This window comes from Salmo trutta, chromosome 37 (assembly GCF_901001165.1).
Source record: "Salmo trutta chromosome 37, fSalTru1.1, whole genome shotgun sequence".
Taxonomy (NCBI): Eukaryota; Metazoa; Chordata; class Actinopteri; order Salmoniformes; family Salmonidae; genus Salmo; species Salmo trutta.
Genome location: NC_042993.1, coordinates 2,179,042 through 2,198,895, shown reverse-complemented (window position 1 = coordinate 2,198,895; position 19,854 = coordinate 2,179,042). Strand labels below are relative to the sequence as shown.

At 43.7% G+C, this 19,854-nt stretch overlaps 2 protein-coding genes, 1 long non-coding RNA gene and 2 other non-coding genes across 5 annotated transcripts; 1 reads left to right on the top strand and 4 right to left on the bottom strand.

The window, feature by feature from the left end:
• Window positions 1-362: 362 nt before the first annotated feature.
• On the bottom strand, window positions 363-4,573 carry LOC115177469 (40S ribosomal protein S27). Its single transcript, XM_029738271.1, has 3 exons — window positions 4,423-4,573; window positions 3,679-3,789; window positions 363-648 (listed from the first exon to the last, which is right to left on the bottom strand). Exons 1-3 carry the CDS (start codon window positions 4,556-4,558, stop codon window positions 620-622), a joined length of 276 nt encoding a protein of 91 aa, XP_029594131.1. The 5' UTR covers window positions 4,559-4,573; the 3' UTR covers window positions 363-619.
• LOC115177470 (uncharacterized) lies at window positions 2,561-3,672 on the bottom strand. Its single transcript, XR_003872407.1, has 2 exons — window positions 2,907-3,672; window positions 2,561-2,775 (listed from the first exon to the last, which is right to left on the bottom strand). It is a non-coding gene; the product is annotated as an uncharacterized LOC115177470 (long non-coding RNA).
• LOC115177574 (small nucleolar RNA SNORA13) lies at window positions 3,472-3,604 on the bottom strand. The gene has a single exon (XR_003872435.1). It is a non-coding gene; the product is annotated as a small nucleolar RNA SNORA13 (small nucleolar RNA).
• On the bottom strand, window positions 3,905-4,041 carry LOC115177562 (small nucleolar RNA SNORA13). Its single transcript, XR_003872424.1, has one exon. It is a non-coding gene; the product is annotated as a small nucleolar RNA SNORA13 (small nucleolar RNA).
• A 1,078-nt stretch (window positions 4,574-5,651) lies between the features above and the next one.
• On the top strand, window positions 5,652-19,622 carry LOC115177244 (ras-related protein Rab-13). Its single transcript, XM_029737846.1, has 7 exons — window positions 5,652-6,318; window positions 7,072-7,132; window positions 11,251-11,311; window positions 11,599-11,676; window positions 12,465-12,554; window positions 17,258-17,323; window positions 17,550-19,622. Exons 1-7 carry the CDS (start codon window positions 6,195-6,197, stop codon window positions 17,667-17,669), a joined length of 600 nt encoding a protein of 199 aa, XP_029593706.1. The 5' UTR covers window positions 5,652-6,194; the 3' UTR covers window positions 17,670-19,622.
• The last annotated feature ends 232 nt before the right edge of the window (window positions 19,623-19,854 follow it).

Sequence of the window (19,854 nt, the reverse complement as noted above, 5' to 3'; positions counted from 1 at the left end):
GTCAGTGTGTTGCGTTGGTCCATTTAAGGCACAGGTGTCAAACTCATTCCAGAGGGACGAGTGTCTGCGGGTTCTCTCCTCCCTTGTACTTGGTTGAATTAAGGTCACGGATTAGTAAGTTACTGTCCTCACCTGGTTGCCTAGGTCTTAATTGAAAGGGAAAAACCAGCAGATCCTAGGTCCTCCATGGAATGAGTGACACCCTGATTTAAGAACAGTGGGTCTACTTGAACAGGGTCTCTAGGTAGTTGTTCAGGCATAGATCTAGGACCAGCTTACCTTCCCCATATGACACCATGTTGTTTTCTAATAATAGAGTCAAACATATGACATCTGGATCAAAGACTGACAAGTAAACTGAATTCTTTAACGAAAAAACTAAACTTTATTAAGAAGTGAGAGAAAGGCTGGTGGAGGAGTGGTGTTACAGTGATGTCATCATGCCAGGGGACGTTTTCTCTACGTACACAAAACAGAGCTCAACACCATCTTTCCTCTTCTTCAGTTTCATCTCCACTTTTCCTCTCGCGTTGTCACTTCCTGAGCAGGGTCACTGTGGGGTCAATCCCGTTTCTCCTCCCTTGGGTCTCTCGGTCCAACAAGCTCCATTGCTGAGAGTCTAGTGCTGTTTTCTCCTGAATGAGCATCCTGGGTGAAGGAGAAAGAGTTAGTTATGGTTCCAGACAGATTTCACTTTTATATGGTAGGGAGAGTGAGGAGATCAAACTACTGTTTATTGTTAAGGCCAGACTGACAGCCTACCGGTTATTCAGTCATTTCATGTACACTCGTCTGTGTAACCAGCGTTTGACGCGCTGCAAGTCCCACCTCTCCCATCTTCTTATTTGTTTTTAGGAGCATATACCCACGTTGGTTATAGAAATATGAACTAAAGGTCCACACACCAGTCCAGTCGGTGGTGGTAATGCACTTTAAAGTTGGTTGCCAACCGACATAAAGTCCACAGAAGAAGACTACTGAAGGAGAGATTACTAGAAACTAACTAGGTTTCCCCTTTTATCCGTGGCTTGTCGGAGTAGAGAACACACGATTGTGTGCAACTCAAAATGGGTCAATATTCTACAGAGATCCAGAAAAAAGGACCTTGTGCATTTCAGAAAATAACCCAATGTTTACAGTTACGTAATTTAGCAGACGCTCTTATCCAGAGCGACTTACAAATTGGTGCATTCACCTTATGATATCCAGTGGAACAACCACTTTACAATAGTACATCTATCTTGGGGGGGGGGGGGGTTAGAAGGATTACTTAATCCTATCCCAGGTATTCCTTAAAGAGGTGGGGTTTCAGGTGTCTACGGAAGGTGGTGATTGACTCCGCTGTCCTGGCGTCGTGAGGGAGCTTGTTCCACTATTGGGGTGCCAGAGCAGCGAACAGTTTATCTCCCAGGACAAATTAGCTCGCAACAGCAAGCTAGCTAAATGTTTTGTGTTTCAACCTGAACAAAAATATAAACTGCAACTATTTCAAAGATTTTACTGAATTACAGTTCATATGAGGAAATCAGTCAATTGAAATAAATACATTTCACATGACTGGGAAGACAGATTGCATCTGTTGGTCTAAGATTAAAAAAGGGTCTCAGGATCTCATGCTATTTCTGTGCATTCAAATTGCCATTGATGAATTGTGTTCGTAGCTTATTCCTGCCCATACCGTAACCCTGGGGCACTCTGTTCACAACATTGACATCAGCAAACTGCTCACCCACGCGACGCCATACACGTGGTCTGCCGTTGCGAGGCCGATTGGATGTACTGCCAAATTCTCTTAAAACGACGGAGGCAGGTTATGGTAGAGAAAAACGTTCAATTCTCTAGCAACAGCTCTGGTGGATTATTCCTGCAGTCAGCATGCCAACTGCACTCCCTCAACTCCAGACATCTGTGGCATTGTGTTGTCTAAAAACTGCACATTTGAGTGGCCTTTTGTCCCCAGCACAAGGGGAACCTGTAATGATCATGCTGTTGAATCAGCTTCTTGATATGCCACACCTGTCAGGTGGATTATCTTGGCAAAGGAGATATGCTCACTAACAGGGATCTTTTATTTCAGCTCATGAAACATGGGACCAACACATGCTGCGTTTATATCTTAGTATATAGTTGGTTCAGAGCTCGTTTTGATATTTCAACCTGCCTGTCTTGGATCGCGTCTGGTGTGGACATACAAAACCAACATGGTCCAGTCAGCATGTTATATGGACAGACATTCACTAGGAACTCATTGCATGCCAATCATTAATACTAGGACAATATTGACTGGTGACCCAGGAAACAGGATATAGCACCGGTCACTAAGCAAACAATACAGGGAATAGGTTCCACCTGGCAACAGCACAGATCATATAGTGAGAAACATCAAATCGCAATACACATCGTTTCGGCATTTTGAATGTTGTGTTTTTGTGCACCTCTTGGTGATGTTCTATCAATTCATGTGTATCTGAGCCATTGCCGTTCAAGCAGCCAGAAATTCAGGCCGGTTTGATGTACCACTAATAGTCAATAGGAATATTACTTTTAGATTGCAAAACAGTCCGTCATACAGGTCAGATTTTAATACAGGCCAATGTCATAACACGAGAGGTTGTCTTCTCTCAAATGAGCCATCATTTTTGCAATTTTCTTACATCGAAATGTGTAATTTAACAGAGGGTCTAACACATTCCTCCTATGTGTCTGCTTCGTCAGTCCAGGGTGCATTGCATGGTGCTGTTGTGAATGTCAGACTCCACGATGAGGCACATCGATCTGCAGGTTGAAAATGGTGAGACTGTAGACTCCTAAATTGATAGTGCAGTTTGTTTAGGTGATTTCATAGCTAACTAGCAACTTCATATGCTGGTGTTGTGTTTAGGTACGTTTGCAAGCCAGCTACCTACCTAGCTAGCCTATAGAGCTTTGCATTGTGGATTTTGTAGTCGACTTGAGCTGCAACAGATTTCCACAATGATTTTTACATGTTGCTACCAACCTTATAACAAAATGAAACATTTCTTCACAAAACATTGTCCACAGTGTTATGTAGCACTGTAAATGATAGGAATGAGTGGTTTTGGATGGAATCTTCCTTACAATATTATCAGAACAATACTGAGAGGTCCCTGGCCATTCCTATCCCTACAAACACTGCCAACCTGAGCTGTGGTGAATACAAACCAAGCCAGCTGAGCTGGTAAAGGATCACACTTCAATTGGGGCTATTGAACCTGAACTGTAGTGAATACAAACCAAGCCAGCTGAGCAGGTAAAAGGTCACACTTCAATTGGGGCTATTGAAAAGCAGTACATTAAATTATTTGGGTCATGGTCAGTAAAGTATGAAAACTACATTTAACTGGAAAACAAAAATAGTTTTATTTGACATCTCATGGCATGATCCTAAAGAGTGGCAGGTCAGACTATTACAACTAGAAACAGAACAGACAGTATTATTTCTGTATACTACTGTGTTCTTGCAGTTACTTATTGAAAGGAATCAGTGGAGACTCCTTCCAAACAAAGACAATCACAAGGTTACTGTATGCCTTGGTTGACACCTCATTCACTCTGGAGACAATGAATGGGCAACACAAAGGCATCAATCATGTCCAACAGTATCTTTCCATCCTGGATACTCTGTGTGGAAGGCTGGGAGTGTGTGTAGTATAGTACCTTCTGTGAGGCGTGCTTTACCCCCTGTAGGTTGACACAGGACTGTGGAGCATCCAACACACAGGACGACCGTCTGGGCGTGACTGAACACGGTCGTGATCTTATAGCATCCTGTAGAGAGAACAGTTCAGACAAATTAACATTCACCTCAATGTCCTAAACTGAACGAGACGTACTCGTGTTTTCAGTCCCAACAAATCACACACAAATTATGTTCTAATTACAGTTGTGTTCTTGCAGTTGCAGTTATTGAAAGGAATCAGTGGAGACTCCTTCCAAACAAAGACAATCACAAGGTTACTGTATGCCTTGGTTGACACCTCATTCACTCTGGAGACAATGAATGGGCAACACATAAAGGCAAGTCGCTACTCATCCCTCTAGAAACAAGTCAGTCTCAGTAATCAATAACTACCAGACTAGATTTACATTTAAGTCATTTAGCTGACAACTTACAGAGCGCATACATTGTTGTACTGTTCCCCTGTGGGAATCAAACCCACAACCCTGGCGTTGAAAGCACAATGCTCTACCAACCGAGCCACGGGATCACATCGAGTTTCCATTGGCCATGCAAACGCTCCCTTTGGTGGACTGACCAGTTTTACTGAAGACAGGCAAACCAATGACCTGTCAGTTGAATATGTCAGTTAAGAACACGTTCTTTTTTACAATGACGGCTGCGTTTGGTGTGAGCTGAGCCGGGGAGTCACTTCTAGCTAAGCTACAGGGAGACACACTAACCTGGACATTTGACATCCATAAAATACGAGTTAGGGCTCTGTACAAGACGCTTCTTCTTGTGACTTCTCTTCTCCTCCTCGGAGGTTGGGTGCAACAGGTCCTTTGCGAGCTGAAAGAGAAACCAGAGGGTGGCCATCTTAGAAAATGCAGATGGAAAAGTCCATTTGATAATCTAGCTAGCTAACAAGTTAAAACAATGTCCATACATGAGACGTGTACGTAAGTTAGTATAATCAAAAACATTTGACAAAAAATGTTCGTCAGGTAAACGCCTGGCTAGTAACTTCAGTACTGGCTAGCCTAAGCTTTTTAACGTTAGCTTGTTTAGCTAAAGAATGCGTACGTCCACTATCAAACATAAGTCAAGGAATGCGCATATCTAGTAAAACTGCATCGTGTACAAGCGCTGTCAAATGCTTAGAAACAATCACTAAACATCAAACTAGTTAGTTACATGTCAGTCCATGCTTTCTAGTGCATGTACGCCGCCATATTGCATCAATTCAGCAGACCATAGCACGCGCTTGGCACGCAGTTTAAGATTCTTCTAGCTATCCATTGGTTGAATAATTCGGAATATAAATAAATCGGAATATTTGCAAAGTTCTAATACATCGATGGATGTGGTCATGTACCGCTCAAACAAAATTCCCGAGCTGAAGCAAGGGTTATATTGCCTGTGTGCGCACTTACTGGCATGTTGGCGAGTTTGTAGCCGTTGCCGAAAAGAAGGATCAACCGGAAGTTGACAGTTAATAAATGAACGGGGCCGAAGAGCAGGGGCCGGAAGTGTTTTGTCGCTATTACGTGTCAAGGAGGCGAGGCAAAGGAGGCCATGTTTGTGAGGTCAACTCTTCCAAAACACAGGTCTACACACCAGAGGTTTTGTTCAGCGCCATCTATAACTAGCCTTACTGGCACATTTTGTTAGATTTCTCTGGCAGTGTGAGGCAGAGACCACTTATTTTTTTAATAGAGACATTACATTTTATATTTCTCATCCACCTCATTTTTTCATTTACTTGTCAGTCAAATCGTGTTTGTTACTCATTGTTTTATCCACGAAAATAAATATGGTACTAAGGAAACACGTATACAGATATATTATAACATATTTCAGTACATGGGGCTCTATAATACACCTAAATAACCATTGACTTTATTCATATGGTCGAGCGTCCTCTGCTGCCTATAAGCAGTATCGGCCATTCCTGCTGTCCCATGTCAGTCTGTTCCCTCCACGGTAATAACTGAACCTCTCCCTCTACGTAATCCTACGTGAACTTCGACAGGAGAAAGTTTTTGGGCGAAAACGTAGCCCTGTCTGTGTGGAATGGATGTATGTTAATCGGCCTTTGGAAGAAAATAAATTGACATTTTGGCTTGATAAATGGATTTTAACAAAGCTTTGTGGCGCTGTAGAATTGTATAGCCCATTGAAGTGCAGAAACGTTGGTTCCAACTTTCGTTTTGAACTTGTGGCGTTCTGTTTTATTTTTCTCGGACCAAAAGAGACATTGGGGGAGAACCGTATTTACCGGTGACAGTTTTCAAGGGAAAGGGAAAACTAGCGGATTTTATGCTAAAGAAAGCAGAAATTCCCCAGGAGAAATGAGAGTGTGATTTTGACCTTTGTGTATGTTGAGCAATACTTTTTAAGGCATTTGTTAACCTCTTAAACGTTACAAATAAGTGTAAGAAGAACATTGGAAAGTGTATTGGTTTTGTAAAGAGTCATAGTTTCTGATCATTTACCAAACACTTTGAAAAACATGGCGAAGAAGTACGACTTCCTTTTCAAATTATTACTCATCGGAGATAGTGGAGTGGGGAAAACATGTCTGATTATTCGATTTGCTGAGGACAACTTCAACTCAACCTACATATCAACTATCGGTATGTAGCCTAGCTCTACGAAACCCCATTTAATCGGTTATAGCCTAATCGGCCCCAAAATATTCAGCAACCCTTTAAATTCGTCATTGCTGATATAGGTACCATTCAGTCAGCTAACATATAATGCCAAGTTCTTATCACTTTCACCACGCAGTTATCTCACGTTTCCAGTTCTGCTGTGTTCATGTCTCTACACGTCTATCGCTGTCTGACTATATCCCTATTGTAGTTCACCTGCATTGTTGCTGTGCTGCTGTTGTTTCTATATCTTCTCCATATCTCCCTCTCCCCTCCCTCACTTTACCCAGAGGGTCCACCCACCCCCATTCCTCCTATCTCTCCTATCTCTTTTCAGTCTCTCATTATCAGAAAAATGGTTGTCCTCCCTTGGAATTCACAGTTTAAGACGCCCATCTTCTCTGTCCTCTCTCTGCCATCCCTCTCTCTCTATCTGCCATCCCTCTCTTTCTCTGACCGTCCCTGTCCTGCAGGAAACCCAGACAATAACAAACCCAGAGACCGTGTGTGTGTGTGTATGGTACAATACAGCAGAATGGGGCAGAGCTAGACAGATTTTACTATCCCAGTGAATGAATTGAGACTGCCTGTCTCCCCTCCATGCATGTTAAATGGTTTAATTGGCATGACCTATATTTGCTGCAATGTGTGTGGGAATTTAACTCATTGTCTTCCCTCCCTTCCTGTCGACCTCCTCCCTCCCCTCTCTCTGTCATCCTCCCATCCTTTCTTCAGGCATCGACTTTAAAGTAAAGACGATAGACGTGGAGGGAAAGAAAGTCAAACTGCAAGTCTGGTAAGAGAAGAGGATCCAGGCAAAGAAAGAATGAAAGGTCCATTTAGGACTACTGTTTGCTGCTCTCTAAGAGTGATGACCGTTATGGGACCGACACAGATTTTATTCAACTCCTCGTGTGTTATGGACGTGTGTCTACTTCTCTTTCTCAGAGGAAAGAGGAACCTCCCTTTTTACCAAAACAACCAACTGTTTATGACAGGGCTTTCTGTCCAAATGTCACTCAAAGGGTCACCACACACTGATTGTAGTACAAGACCTTAGGAATGCAAGATTTTGGTTTTATTTGTCTTGTTAGACTAAAGGCAGGCAACCCAGTATGCAATAGCTGCAATATACACTACAAATCAAAATCACATTGTATTTGTCACATGCGCCAAATACAACAGGTGTAGTAGACCTTACCGTGAAATGCTTACTTACAAGCGCTTAACCAACAATGCAGTTCAAGAAATGTAGGGGGACAATGTAGATAGTGCAGGTGGCCATTTGATTAGTTGTTCAGCAGTCTTATGGCTTGGGGGTAGAAGCTGTTAAGGAGCCTTTTGGTCCTAGACTTGGCGCTCCGGTACCGCTTGCCTTGCGGTAGCAGAGAGAACAGTCTATGACTTGGGTGACTGGAGTGGTTGACAATTTTTTGGGCTTTCCTCTGACACGCCTAGTATAGAGGTCCTGGATGGCAGGAAGCTTGGCCCCAGTGATGTACTGGGCTGTACACACTACCCTCTGTAGTGCCTTACGGTCAGATGCCGAGCAGTTACCATACCAGGCAGTGATGCAACTGGTCAGGATGCTCTTGGTTTTTTACCTTTATTTAACTAGGAAAGTCAGTTAAGAACAAATTCTTATTTACAATGACGGCCTAGGAACAGTGGGTTAACTGCCTTGTTCAGGGGCAGAACGACAGATTTTTACCTTGTCAGCTCAGGGATTCGATCTTGCGACCTTTCAGTTACAAGTCTAACGCTCTAACCACTAGGCTACCTGCCGCCCGATGGTGCAGCTATAGAACTTATTGAGGATCTGGGGACCCATGCCCGAAAAGATGTTGTCGTGCCCTCTTCACAACTGTCTTGGTGTGTTTGGACCATGATAGTTTGTTGGTGATGTGGACACCAAGGAACTTGTAACTCTCGACCCTTTTCCTGTAGGCCACGATCAGCTCCTTTGTCTTGCTCACATTGAGAGAGAGGTTCTTGTTCTGGCACCACACTGCCAGGTCTCTGACCTCCTCCCTGTAGGCTATCTCATCGTTGTCGGTGATCAGGCCTACCACTGTTGTGTCGTCAGCAAACTTAATGATGGTGTTGGAGTCGTGCTTGGCAACGCAGTCGTGGGTGAACAGGGAGTACAGGAGGGGACTCAACATGCACCCCTGAGGGGCCCCAGTGTTGTGAATCAACATGGCAGATGTGTTGTTGCCTACCCTTACCACCTGGGGGTGGCCCGTCAGGAAGTCCAGGATCCAGTTGCAGATGGAGGTGTTTATTCCCAGGGTCCTTAGCTAGTGATTAGCTTTTTTGGGCACTGGTGTTGAACACTGAGCTGTAGTCAATGAACAGCATTCTCACATATGTGTTCCATTTGTCCAGGTGGGAAAGGGCAGTGTGGAGTGCAATAGAGATTGCATCATCTGTGGATCTGTTGGGGTGGTATGTGAATTGGAGTGGGTCTAGGGTTTCTGGCATGATGGTGTTGATGTGAGCCATGACCAGCCTTTCAAAGCACTTCATGGCTACCGAAGTGAGTGCTACGGGGCGGTAGTCATGTAGGCAGGTTACCTTTGCTTTCTTGGTCACAGGGACTATGGTGGTCATTTTGAAACGTGTAAGTATTACAGACTCGGCCAGGGAGAGGTTGAAAATGTCAGTGAAGACACTTGCCAGTTGGTAATGCTTTGAGTACACATCCTGGTAATCCATCTGTCCCTGCAGCCTTGTGAATGTTGACCTGTTTTTAAAGATCTTGCTCACATCGGCTATGGAGAGCGTGATCACACAGCTGGTGCTCTCATGCATGCTTCAGTGTTGCTTGCCTCGAAGCGAACATGAAAGGCATTTAGCTCATCTGGTAGGCTCGCGGTGACCAAAAGCATGTGGGCACATGTTCGTTGAACATCTCATTCCAGATTCATGGGCATTAATATGGGGTTGAGGTCAGGGCTCTGTGCAGGCCAGTCAAGTTCTAACACACCAATCTCGACAAACCATTTTTGTATGGACTTGGCTTTGTCATGCTGAAACAGGAAAGGGCCTTCCCCAAACTGTTGCCACAAAGTTGGAAGCACAGAATCGTCCAGAATGTCATTGTATGCTGTAGTGTTAAGATTTCCCTTCACTGGAACTAAGGGGCCTAGACCGAATCATGAAAACAGCCACAGACCATTATTCCTCCTCCACCAAACTGTACAGGTGGCACTATGCATTGGGGCAGGTAGCTTTGTCGTGGCATCAGCCAAACCCAGATTTGTCGGTCGGACTGCCAGATGGTAAAGCGTGATTCATCATTCCAGAGAACATGTTTCCACTGCTCCAGAGTCCAATGGCAGCTAGCTTTACACCACTCTAGCTGACGCTTGGCATTGCGCATGGAGATCTTAAGCTTGTGTCAGGCTGTTCGGCCATGGAAACCCATTTCATCAAGCTCCCGACGAACAGTTCTTATGCAGAGGCAGTTTGGAACTTGGTAGTGAGTGACAATTTTTACACGGTACGTGCTTCAGCACTCGGCAGTCCCGTTCTGTGAGCTTTTGTGGCCTACGACTTCACGACTGAGCCGTTGTTGCTCCTAGGCGTTTCCACTTCACAATAACAGCACTTACAGTTGACTCGGGCAGCTCTAGCACGAACTGACTTGTTGAAAAGGTTGCATCCTATGACGGTGCCACATTCAAAGTCACTGAGCTCTTCAGTAAGGCCATTCTACTGCCAATGTTTGTCAATGGAGATTGCATGGTGGTGTGCTCGATTTTTATACACCTGTCAGCAATTGGTGTGACTGAAATAGCCAAATCCACAAATTTAGAAGAGGTGTCCACATACTTTTTTATATATAGTGTATATCTGGCATATGTCACTGAGTACACTGAGATATTGACTGGCAAGGCCTTTGGTGTAGGCTATGACTTCACCTATGTTTTATCTGTCAGTGAATGCCAGTGAGTTATCATAAAGCCAGACATGAAATCTGAAGCAGCCATAAAGAGTTTATTGAACTGGCATAAAACATATGCATGTCTCATCTCTGTGGATTCCACACCCCTGGTAGAAGTTGTCCTTTAATACAGGATCAGGTTAACCTCCCCAAATCCTGACCTGAGCCATTAGGGGGATATGCCATATTGACCATCACAGGAGGCTGCTGAGGGGAGAATGGACAGAACGGAGCAAATGGAGTGGCATCAAACACCTGGAAACCATGTGTTTGATGTATTTGTTACCATTCCACGTATTCCGCTCCAGTCATTAGAACAAGCCTGTTCCCCCCAATTTAAGGTGCCACCAACCTCCTTTGCCGACCATAGCTCAGTGTGTGTGGGGAACTTCCACGTTCTGTGCTGTGAGAACATTAGTGTGACCATAGCGTAATGTTTTTGCAGAATCGTGGATAATTGATGTGCTGGACACGTGTGTAAAGGCTGTATTGCTCTGGATATGTATGTATAAACAGTGTACTCTTTGAATTGGGTGCTGCATTAGAAAAACAGGAAATGTGTAGAGAAAGAACAGCTGCCAACACAGACAAATCTGCAGTAGTTTCAGTGCTTACTACAGATGTAGGATCTTAATTTGATCACGCTTTTGTTTCTGAGAATCTTCCTGCAAAGCATGAAATGCAAACTTGTAGTGTATTTGATTTCTAAAAAGGGTTCTAAAATGTGTAATTTCCACTTTGAAATTTCAGACTTGATTTACCCTTATGGAAAATGTATCAACCCCCACAAAAATTTTCCATGAATTATAATCCACATAATAATTCACATTTCCTGTTGCTGCAGGATTATTTTTCTGTTGTAGCAAACTGGCTCAAATTAAGATCCTACATCTGTACTCTAGGGTGTTCAAAGAGCTACTTTTTGAAGGAGGTGAAACATTTTCTCTAATGTATTCTGTTTCCAGGGACACAGCAGGGCAGGAGAGGTTTAAGACCATCACTACAGCCTACTACAGAGGAGCTATGGTGAGTCTCTCAACTCTCTCTCGATCAGATCACAAGTCATTTATTCATCTACACCTGTCTACAACTGTGAGCACAATCAGAATGTGGACAAGATCAGGACAAAAAGGGCATCTTAGCACCAGGCATAAACGGGCCTTCTCTCTCCCTTCACCTCTGTAGATATGAGAGAACATTATGGGTGTAAGATTATGACTGAAACTATTAGTATCATATTTCTTACATCCATCAGGTTGATTTTGAATTGCACAATGTTTTATTTTTGACTCATGTCTCCCGGGATCTCTCAGGGCATCATCCTGGTGTATGACATCACAGACGAGAAGTCCTACGAGAACATTCAGAACTGGATGAAGAGCATCAAGGAGGTGACAGGGAAACACACAGACTGACTGTTGACAGGGAAACACACAGACTGACTGTTGACAGGGAAACACACAGACTGACTGTTGTGAAAGAGGGAAAGGACAAGACATGACACAGGCCAGAAAGAAACTGAGAGGGCAGTATTTTCTCAGGCCTCTAGGAAGGATTTGAAACAATACAATGAGACATGAGCAACACTACCAGAGGGTCTCATACCACTGTTTCCTTATTCTGTGGTCCGTGATGGATGACTTTTAGAAAAGCACGAGGAGCAGAAATGATGTAGCTGTCTCTCCACTGACATTGGAGGCACAGTCCTGGTCCTCATTATAGAAACATGTTAACATTCTTTAGATGAATCAGCCATTATGCACAGTGACATCAAACAACCCCTAGACAGACAGTCTTATGGAATGACTGCACAGGACATTATTCTGATTGACCAGACTTCTTATTGCCATCTATAAACCACAATAACAAGGGTTACATTGTTACATTGTTTTCTAAGGGGGTGCCTTTAGTGCATACCGGGGCATACAACTACACTCCCAAAAACATGTTTAAATGTGTTTAATTTTGTTTGCATAGTTAACAAAGATAAGTTCAAAGTGGATATTTTGAAATGAGTTCATGATTTCCCATCTGAACCAAGAGTTAGACGTGGCTCCAATGTAGAGCTGAATTAAAGCCTCCTAGAGGGTGCTTGTGGAGGCAGAATTAAGGGCAGAAGTTGAGGGATACATCATTGAAATATAAAATGGATGCCAACTCCCTATCTTTTATCCCCCAGAATGCATCAGCGGGGGTCAGCCGGATGTTGCTAGCTAACAAGTGTGACATTGAGGCCAAGAGGAAGGTATCCAAGGAAACGGGGGAAAAGGTGAGCCTCTACAATTTTAATGATCATTGTTTTGATTATGAAGTGTTTTCTTTCAATGATATTGACAGTGATGTGCAGATGTTAGTGATGGATGAATGGATGTGTGGATCATTGAGGGCTAAGAGCTCCGACTTTTCAACCTGTTCCCAGTTGTTTTGAACGTGGCATAAACTCTGCTGATTTAGGAGAGGGACGTGACATCATATCCTGCTGTAATCAAATCAAATCAAATTTATTTATATAGCCCTTCGTACATCAGCTGAAATCTCAAAGTGCTGTACAGAAACCCAGCCTAAAACCCCAAACAGCAAGCAATGCATGTGAAAGAAGCACGGTGGCTGGGAAAAACTCCCTAGGAAAAACTCCTGAGAAAGGCCAAAAACCTAGGAAGAAACCTAGAGAGGAACCAGGCTATGAGGGATGGCCAGTCCTCTTCTGGCTGTGCCGGGTGGATATTATAACAGAACATGGTCAAGATGTTAAAATGTTCGTAAATGACCAGCATGGTCAAATAATAATAATCATAGTAATTGTCGAGGGTGCAACAAGCACGTCCGGTGAACAGGTCAGGGTTCCGTAGCCGCAGGCAGAACAGTTGAAACTGGAGCAGCAGCATGGCCAGGTGGACTGGGGACAGCAAGGAGTCATCATGCCAGGTAGTCCTGAGGCATGGTCCTAGGGCTCAGGTCCTCCGAGAGAAAGAAAGAAAGAGAGAAGAGAGAATTAGAGAGAGCATATTTACATTCACACAGGACACCGGATAAGACAAGAGAATACTCCAGATGTAACAGACTGACCCTAGCCCCCCGACACATAAACTACTGCAGCATAAATACTGGAGGCTGAGACAGGAGGGATCAGAAGACACTGTGGCCCCATCCGATGATACCCCCGGACAGGGCCAAACAGGCAGGATATAACCCCACCCACTTTGCCAAAGCACAGCCCCCACACCACTAGAGGGATATCTACAACCACCAACTTACCGTCCGAAGACAAGGCCGAGTATAGCCCACAAAGATCTCCGCCACGGCACAACCCAAGGGGGGGCGCCAACCCAGACAGGAAGACCACGTCAGTGGCTCAACCTACTCAAGTGACGCACCCCTCCCATGGACGGCATGGAAGAACACCAGTAAGTCAGTGACTCAGCCCCTGTAAAAGGCTTAGAGGCAGAGAATCCCAGTGGGAAGAGGGGAACCGACAAGGCAGAGACAGCAAAGGCGGTTCGTTGCTCCAGCCTTTCCGTTCACCTTCACACTCCTGGGCCAGACTATACTTAATCATAGGACCTACTGAAGAGAGAAGTCTTCAGTAAAGACTTAAAGGTTGAGACTGAGTCTGCGTCTCTCACATGGGTAGGCAGACCATTCCATAAAAATGGATCTCTATAGGAGAAAGCCCTACCTCCAGCCGTTTGCTTAGAAATTCTAGGGACAATTAGGAGGCCTGCGTCTTGTGACCGTAGCGTACGTGTAGGTATGTACGGCAGGACCAAATCGGAAAGATAGGTAGGAGCAAGCCCATGTAATGCTTTGTAGGTTAGCAGTAAAACCTTGAAATCAGCCCTTGCCTTAACAGGAAGCCAGTGTAGGGAGGCTAGCACTGGAGTAATATGATCAAATTTTTTGGTTCTAGTCAGGATTCTAGCAGCCGTATTTAGCACTAACTGAAGTTTGTTTAGTGCTTTATCCGGGTAGCCGGAAAGTAGAGCATTGCAGTAGTCGAGCCTAGAAGTAACAAAAGCATGGATTAATTTTTCTGCGTCATTTTTGGACAGAAAGTTTCTGATTTTTGCAATGTTACGTAGATGGAAAAAAGCTGTCCTTGAAGCAGTCTTGATATGTTCTTCAAAAGAGAGATCAGGGTCCAGAGTAACGCCGAGGTCCTTCACAGTTTTATTTGAGACGACTGTACAACCATCCAGATTAATTGTCAGATTCAACAGAAGATCTCTTTGTTTCTTGGGACCTAGGACAAGCATCTCTGTTTTGTCCGAGTTTAAAAGTAGAAAAGGAAGTGGATGGCTGCAAATTATGTCTGAAACACAGGCTTCTAGCGAGGGCAATTTTGGGGCTTCACCATGTTTCATTGAAATGTACAGCTGTGTGTCGTCCGCATAGCAGTGAAATTTAACATTATGTTTTCGAATAACATCCCCAAGAGGTAAAATATATAGTGAAAACAATAGTGGTCCTAGAACGGAACCTTGAGGAACACCGAAATTTACAATTGATTTGTCAGAGGACGAACCATTCACAGAGACAAACTGATATCTTTCCGACAGATAAGATCTAAACCAGGCCAGAACTTGTCCATGTAGACCAATTTGGGTTTGCAATCTCTCCAAAAGAATGTGGTGATCGATGGTATCAAAAGCGGCACTAAGATCTAGGAGCATGAGGACAGATGCAGAGCCTCGGTCTGACGTCATTAAAAGGTCATTTACCACCTTCACAAGTGCAGTCTCAGTGCTATGATGGGGTCTAAAACCAGACTGAAGCGTTTCGTATACATTGTTTGTCTTCAGGAAGGCAGTGAGTTGCTGCGCAACAACTTTTTCTAAAATTTTTGAGAGGAATGGAAGATTCGATATAGGCCGATAGTTTTTTATAATTTCTGGGTCAAGATTCGGCTTTTTCAAGAGAGGCTTTATTACTGCCACTTTTAGTGAGCTTGGTACACATCCGGTGGATAGAGAGCCGTTTATTATGTTCAACATAGGAGGGCCAAGCACAGGAAGCAGCTCTTTCAGTAGTTTAGTTGGAATAGGGTCCAGTATGCAGCTTGAGGGTTTGGAGGCCATGATTATTTTCATCATTATGTCAAGAGATCTAGTACTAAAACACTTTAGTATCTCCCTTGATCCTAGGTCCTGGCAGAGTTGTGCAGACTCAGGACAATGGAGCCCTGGAGGAATACCCAGATTTAAAGAGGAGTCCGTAATTTGCTTTCTAATGATCATGATCTTTTCCTCAAAGAAGTTCATAAATTTATTACTGCTGAAGTGAAAGCCATCCTCCATTTGCGAATGCTGCTTTTTAGTTAGCTTTGCGACAGTGTCAAAAAGAAATTTCGGATTGTTCTTATTTTCCTCAATTAAGTTGGAAAAATAGGATGATCGTGCAGCAGTGAGGGCTCTTCGATACTGCACGGTACTGTCTTTCCAAGCTAGTCGGAAGACTTCCAGTTTAGTGTGGCGCCATTTCCGTTCCAATTTTCTGGAAGCTTGCTTCAGAGCTCGTGTATTTTCTGTATACCAGGGAGCTAGTTTCTTATGACAGATGTTTTTAATTTTTAGGGGTGCAACTGCATCTAGGGTATTGCGCAAAGTTAAATTGAGTTCCTCGGTTAGGTGGTTAACTGATTCTTGTCCTCTGACGTCCTTGGGTAGGCAGAGGGAGTCTGGAAGGGCATCAAGGAATCTTTGGGTTGTCTGAGAATTTATAGCACGACTTTTAATCTTCCTTGGTTGGGGTCTGAGCAGATTATTTGTTGCAATTGTAAACGCAATAAAATGGTGGTCCGATAATCCAGGATTATGAGGAAAAACATTAAGATCCACAACATTTATTCCATGGGACAAAACTAGGTCCAGAGTATGACTGTGGCAGTGAGTAGGTCCAGAGACATGTTGGACAAAACCCACTGAGTCGATGATGGCTCCGAAAGCCTTTTGGAGTGGGTCTGTGGACTTTTCCATGTGAATGTTAAAGTCACCAAAAATTAGAATATTATCTGCTATGACTACAAGATCCGATAGGAATTCAGGGAACTCAGTAAGGAACACTGCATATGGCCCAGGAGGCCTGTAAACAGTAGCTATAAAAAGTGATTGAGTAGGCTGCATAGATTTCATGACTAGAAGCTCAAAAGACGAAAACGTCATTGTTTTTTTTTTTTGTAAATTGAAATTTGCTATCGTAAATGTTAGCAACACCTCCGCCTTTGCCGGATGCACGGGGGGTATGGTCACTAGTGTAACCAGGGGGTGAGGCCTCATTTAACACAGTAAATTCATCAGGCTTAAGCCATGTTTCAGTCAGGCCAATCACATCAAGATTATGATCAGTGATTAGTTCATTGACTATAACTGCCTTGGAAGTGAGGGATCTAACATTAAGTAACCCAATTTTGAGATGTGAAGTATCACAATCTCTTTCAATAATGGCAGGAATGGAGGAGGTCTTTATACTAGTAAGATTACTGAAGCGAACACCGCCATTTTTAATTTTGCCCAACCTAGATCGAGGCACAGACACGGTCTCAATGGGGAAAGCTGAGCTGACTACGCTAACTGTGCTAGTGGCAGACTCCACTAAGCTGGCAGGCTGGCTAACAGCCTGTTGCCTGGCCTGCACCCTATTTCATTGTGGAGCTAGAGGAGTTAGAGCCCTGTCTATGTTCGTAGATAAGATGAGAGCACCCCTCCAGCTAGGATGGAGTCCGCCACTCCTCAGCAGGCCAGGCTTGGTCCTGTTTGTGGGTGAATCCCAGAAAGAGGGCCAGTTATCTACAAATTCTATCTTTTGGGAGGGGCAGAAAACAGTTTTCATCCAGCGATTGAGTTGTGAGACTCTGCTGTAGAGCTCATCACTCCCCCTAACTGGGAGGGGGCCAGAGACAATTAATCGATGCCGACACATCTTTCTAGCTGATTTACATGCTGAAGCTATGTTGCGCTTGTGTTCTGTTGTTGACAGCTGGCAAAGGATCATGGGATCAGATTCTTTGAGACCAGTGCAAAGGCCAGCATCAATGTTGATGAGGTGAGATAAATATGTTATTTTAGATATTATATTTATGTCCTTTATTCAATCACAGAGTCTGTCTTTATCTGGTCCTTTATTATGCATTTCACATGGGGAATATGGGTGATATGTTCTTTTCATACAGGTTACATGTGCCACATACTCTAATAATCCCCATACCCCCTCTCGCCTACTGTTACCCTCCTGTCTCTCTCTCCCTCCACCTCTTCCTGCCTCTCTGTAGTCTTTTATGGCTTTGGCTCGAGATATTCTACTGAAGTCCAGCAAGAAGCCGGGCTCCACAGGTCGCGAGGTCAAAATCACCAACGCTGAGAAGAAATCCTCCAAATGTCTCCTACTGTAGAGGCAGAGCTGGCCTGTCCTGGCTGACTCTTCGTTACCTGAGGGAACTATCACATATAGGAACAATATTATTGCAAAGGAAAGGGTTTCAAAGGCGCAATCCACAAGTTCTCTGTCCCCTGTGGCAACAAGATCAATTTCAAACACTATTGACTTGAGGAAAAAATATAAATGTTTTCATTTACTACCCCCGCCCCTTTAAAACGTGCAAACTACACTTTGTTTTACCAGAAAGCGAACTTATGGATTGCACTTTTAATGACCATGTAACTATGTTGAGGTGTTCCAAGGGCATTTTACAGAGGAATATCCAGTGGTTTGTTTAAAGAATAGGATGAACACCACCTTGATTTCACCCAAAACATGTTTTGTATCAACTGTCTTCAATCTCCTGCAATGGCTTTGTTGTCATGGTGACTGACTGATTGACAGCCATGGTATGTTTACACTCCACCAGAGCCATACAGAGTTAAGGAAAATATCTTCCATGTTGGCTCTGCATGTTCCATGAGACAACATTCCAATATGAATTCCTTCTACAATGATCTGTTGAATTAGATGTTTTGGAACCAACATGGTGGTCGCTCAAATTCTAAATCCCAAACCGAGTTTGCTGAACTCTGTAATCCCATGGCAATGGACTTCACACTGTAGAGAAGTGGTGCACAGCTCCTTAATGGAACAAGAGTCTGCTGTGTTTCATCCGATCTCTCTATTTCAGAGGGATTCTTTTTCCTTGATTAACCAGGAACATTAACAAGTGACCTTTCAGTGAAACTGCCAATCACATTCTTGCTTTTTGATTGAACAGTTGATGTAACAGTAGATTGTCTCGAGAGTGTAACTAGAGGACCTGAGTTGTGCACCGCTGCCATAGAATCACTTTTCAGTGTCACAGCCAAAGAATTTAAATTAGGACAACACACACACATTCCTTTCCATTTGTTTTATTTCTATGGTCATAGCAGCTCAGAGCTGTTTAGGCAGAGCACAGGGGACATTCTAGAGAGTGACGGGAGTTTAGATCTATATGCTGTAACTATGGTGATGGAACATTATGCTCTTAAAGGGATAGTTCACCCTGAATTGTAATTTTGCCTGTCTTTTCCACACTACGTAAAGATGAGTGATCTGGGTTGTGCCTGTTGTAAACTATTCTTCTACTACATAAAGTGTGGTACATGGATGGACTGAGGATGTGGAAGAGGGAGACAGAGAAGTGCATTATGAGAGGAGTGGAGTGATGAGAGAATGAGATGGATAGATGAAGCAAGGGAAAAAAAAGATGATCAAAGCAAGTGTCATAGAGACAGGGATGGAATGATGCTGATGAGAGTTAGACATAGAGGGATGAGATGTTCTCTTTTGTTGCTGATGGACATACTGACCCTTTCTGATCTGATAGACAAATGGACCTTTTATCTGATGCACCTGTTCAACAGCTTTGGAAAAAACGAAACCCCCCTCCTTCCTCTTTCGGACAGACCAGGGCCCTGGTCCAATGCACCCTGGAGGTAATCACTGATGTACTACTGGATAGATTTGCAAATATATCTCTCCATATATCATATACTGTACTGTGATTGGACAAGACTTCCACCTCGATACTCTCACCATTCCAAACGTGTCGGATCGGTGATTACTCTGAAGGAAGGAATGATGTCACTTCCCATGCCAGACACTATATAATCATTACTGTGCCAGCAAGCTTCTCTGTCTATGGGTTCATTTCAATGCTCTAAAGTGTCTTCTGGGAAGAAGCTACTCCAGACTGTTGAGATGATGCACCCTGTGTGTTTTTACTCTGATATCTCACTGTCCCCTCCCTCACCTTTCCTCTTTTCCTTCACACACCTTTCCACCATTCCTTGTCTGATCAATTATCTTATGACCAATGTATACCATTTTACATACACGCTGCTTAGCCTATTCAATAAAAGACTGTCAAACAGAACCCTTCTGTTTGGTAGGCTTATACTTTAATTTTCTCCGAGTGAATTGCATTTTGGTGCATCACTCTTGTCTGTCCCACTAAAACAATCTATCTCAGCTTACAGGAGTCAGTGCATTGTCCCCCACTCTCCAAACCTTCACAGTTTCATGAATAAGTCTAACAGCCCCCCCTAAAGAGCATTGCTGCAATTTTACGCTATGACAATACCAGCTGGGCAAAATGTGTCTAATGG

Excerpts from the sequence above, each read along its gene's own strand:
- LOC115177469 (XM_029738271.1), bottom strand. The coding sequence starts at position 4,558 with ATGGCCACCCTCTGGTTTCTCTTTCAGCTCGCAAAGGACCTGTTGCAC. Across the intron at positions 3,790-4,422 it reads TATGGATGTCAAATGTCCAG|GATGCTATAAGATCACGACC; the intron begins GTTAGTGTGTCT and ends TTCTCTCTACAG. Across the intron at positions 649-3,678 it reads TAAAGCACGCCTCACAGAAG|GATGCTCATTCAGGAGAAAA; the intron begins GTACTATACTAC and ends TCCTTCACCCAG.
- LOC115177244 (XM_029737846.1), top strand. The coding sequence starts at position 6,195 with ATGGCGAAGAAGTACGACTTCCTTTTCAAATTATTACTCATCGGAGAT. Across the intron at positions 6,319-7,071 it reads AACCTACATATCAACTATCG|GCATCGACTTTAAAGTAAAG; the intron begins GTATGTAGCCTA and ends TCCTTTCTTCAG. Across the intron at positions 11,677-12,464 it reads GGATGAAGAGCATCAAGGAG|AATGCATCAGCGGGGGTCAG; the intron begins GTGACAGGGAAA and ends TTTATCCCCCAG.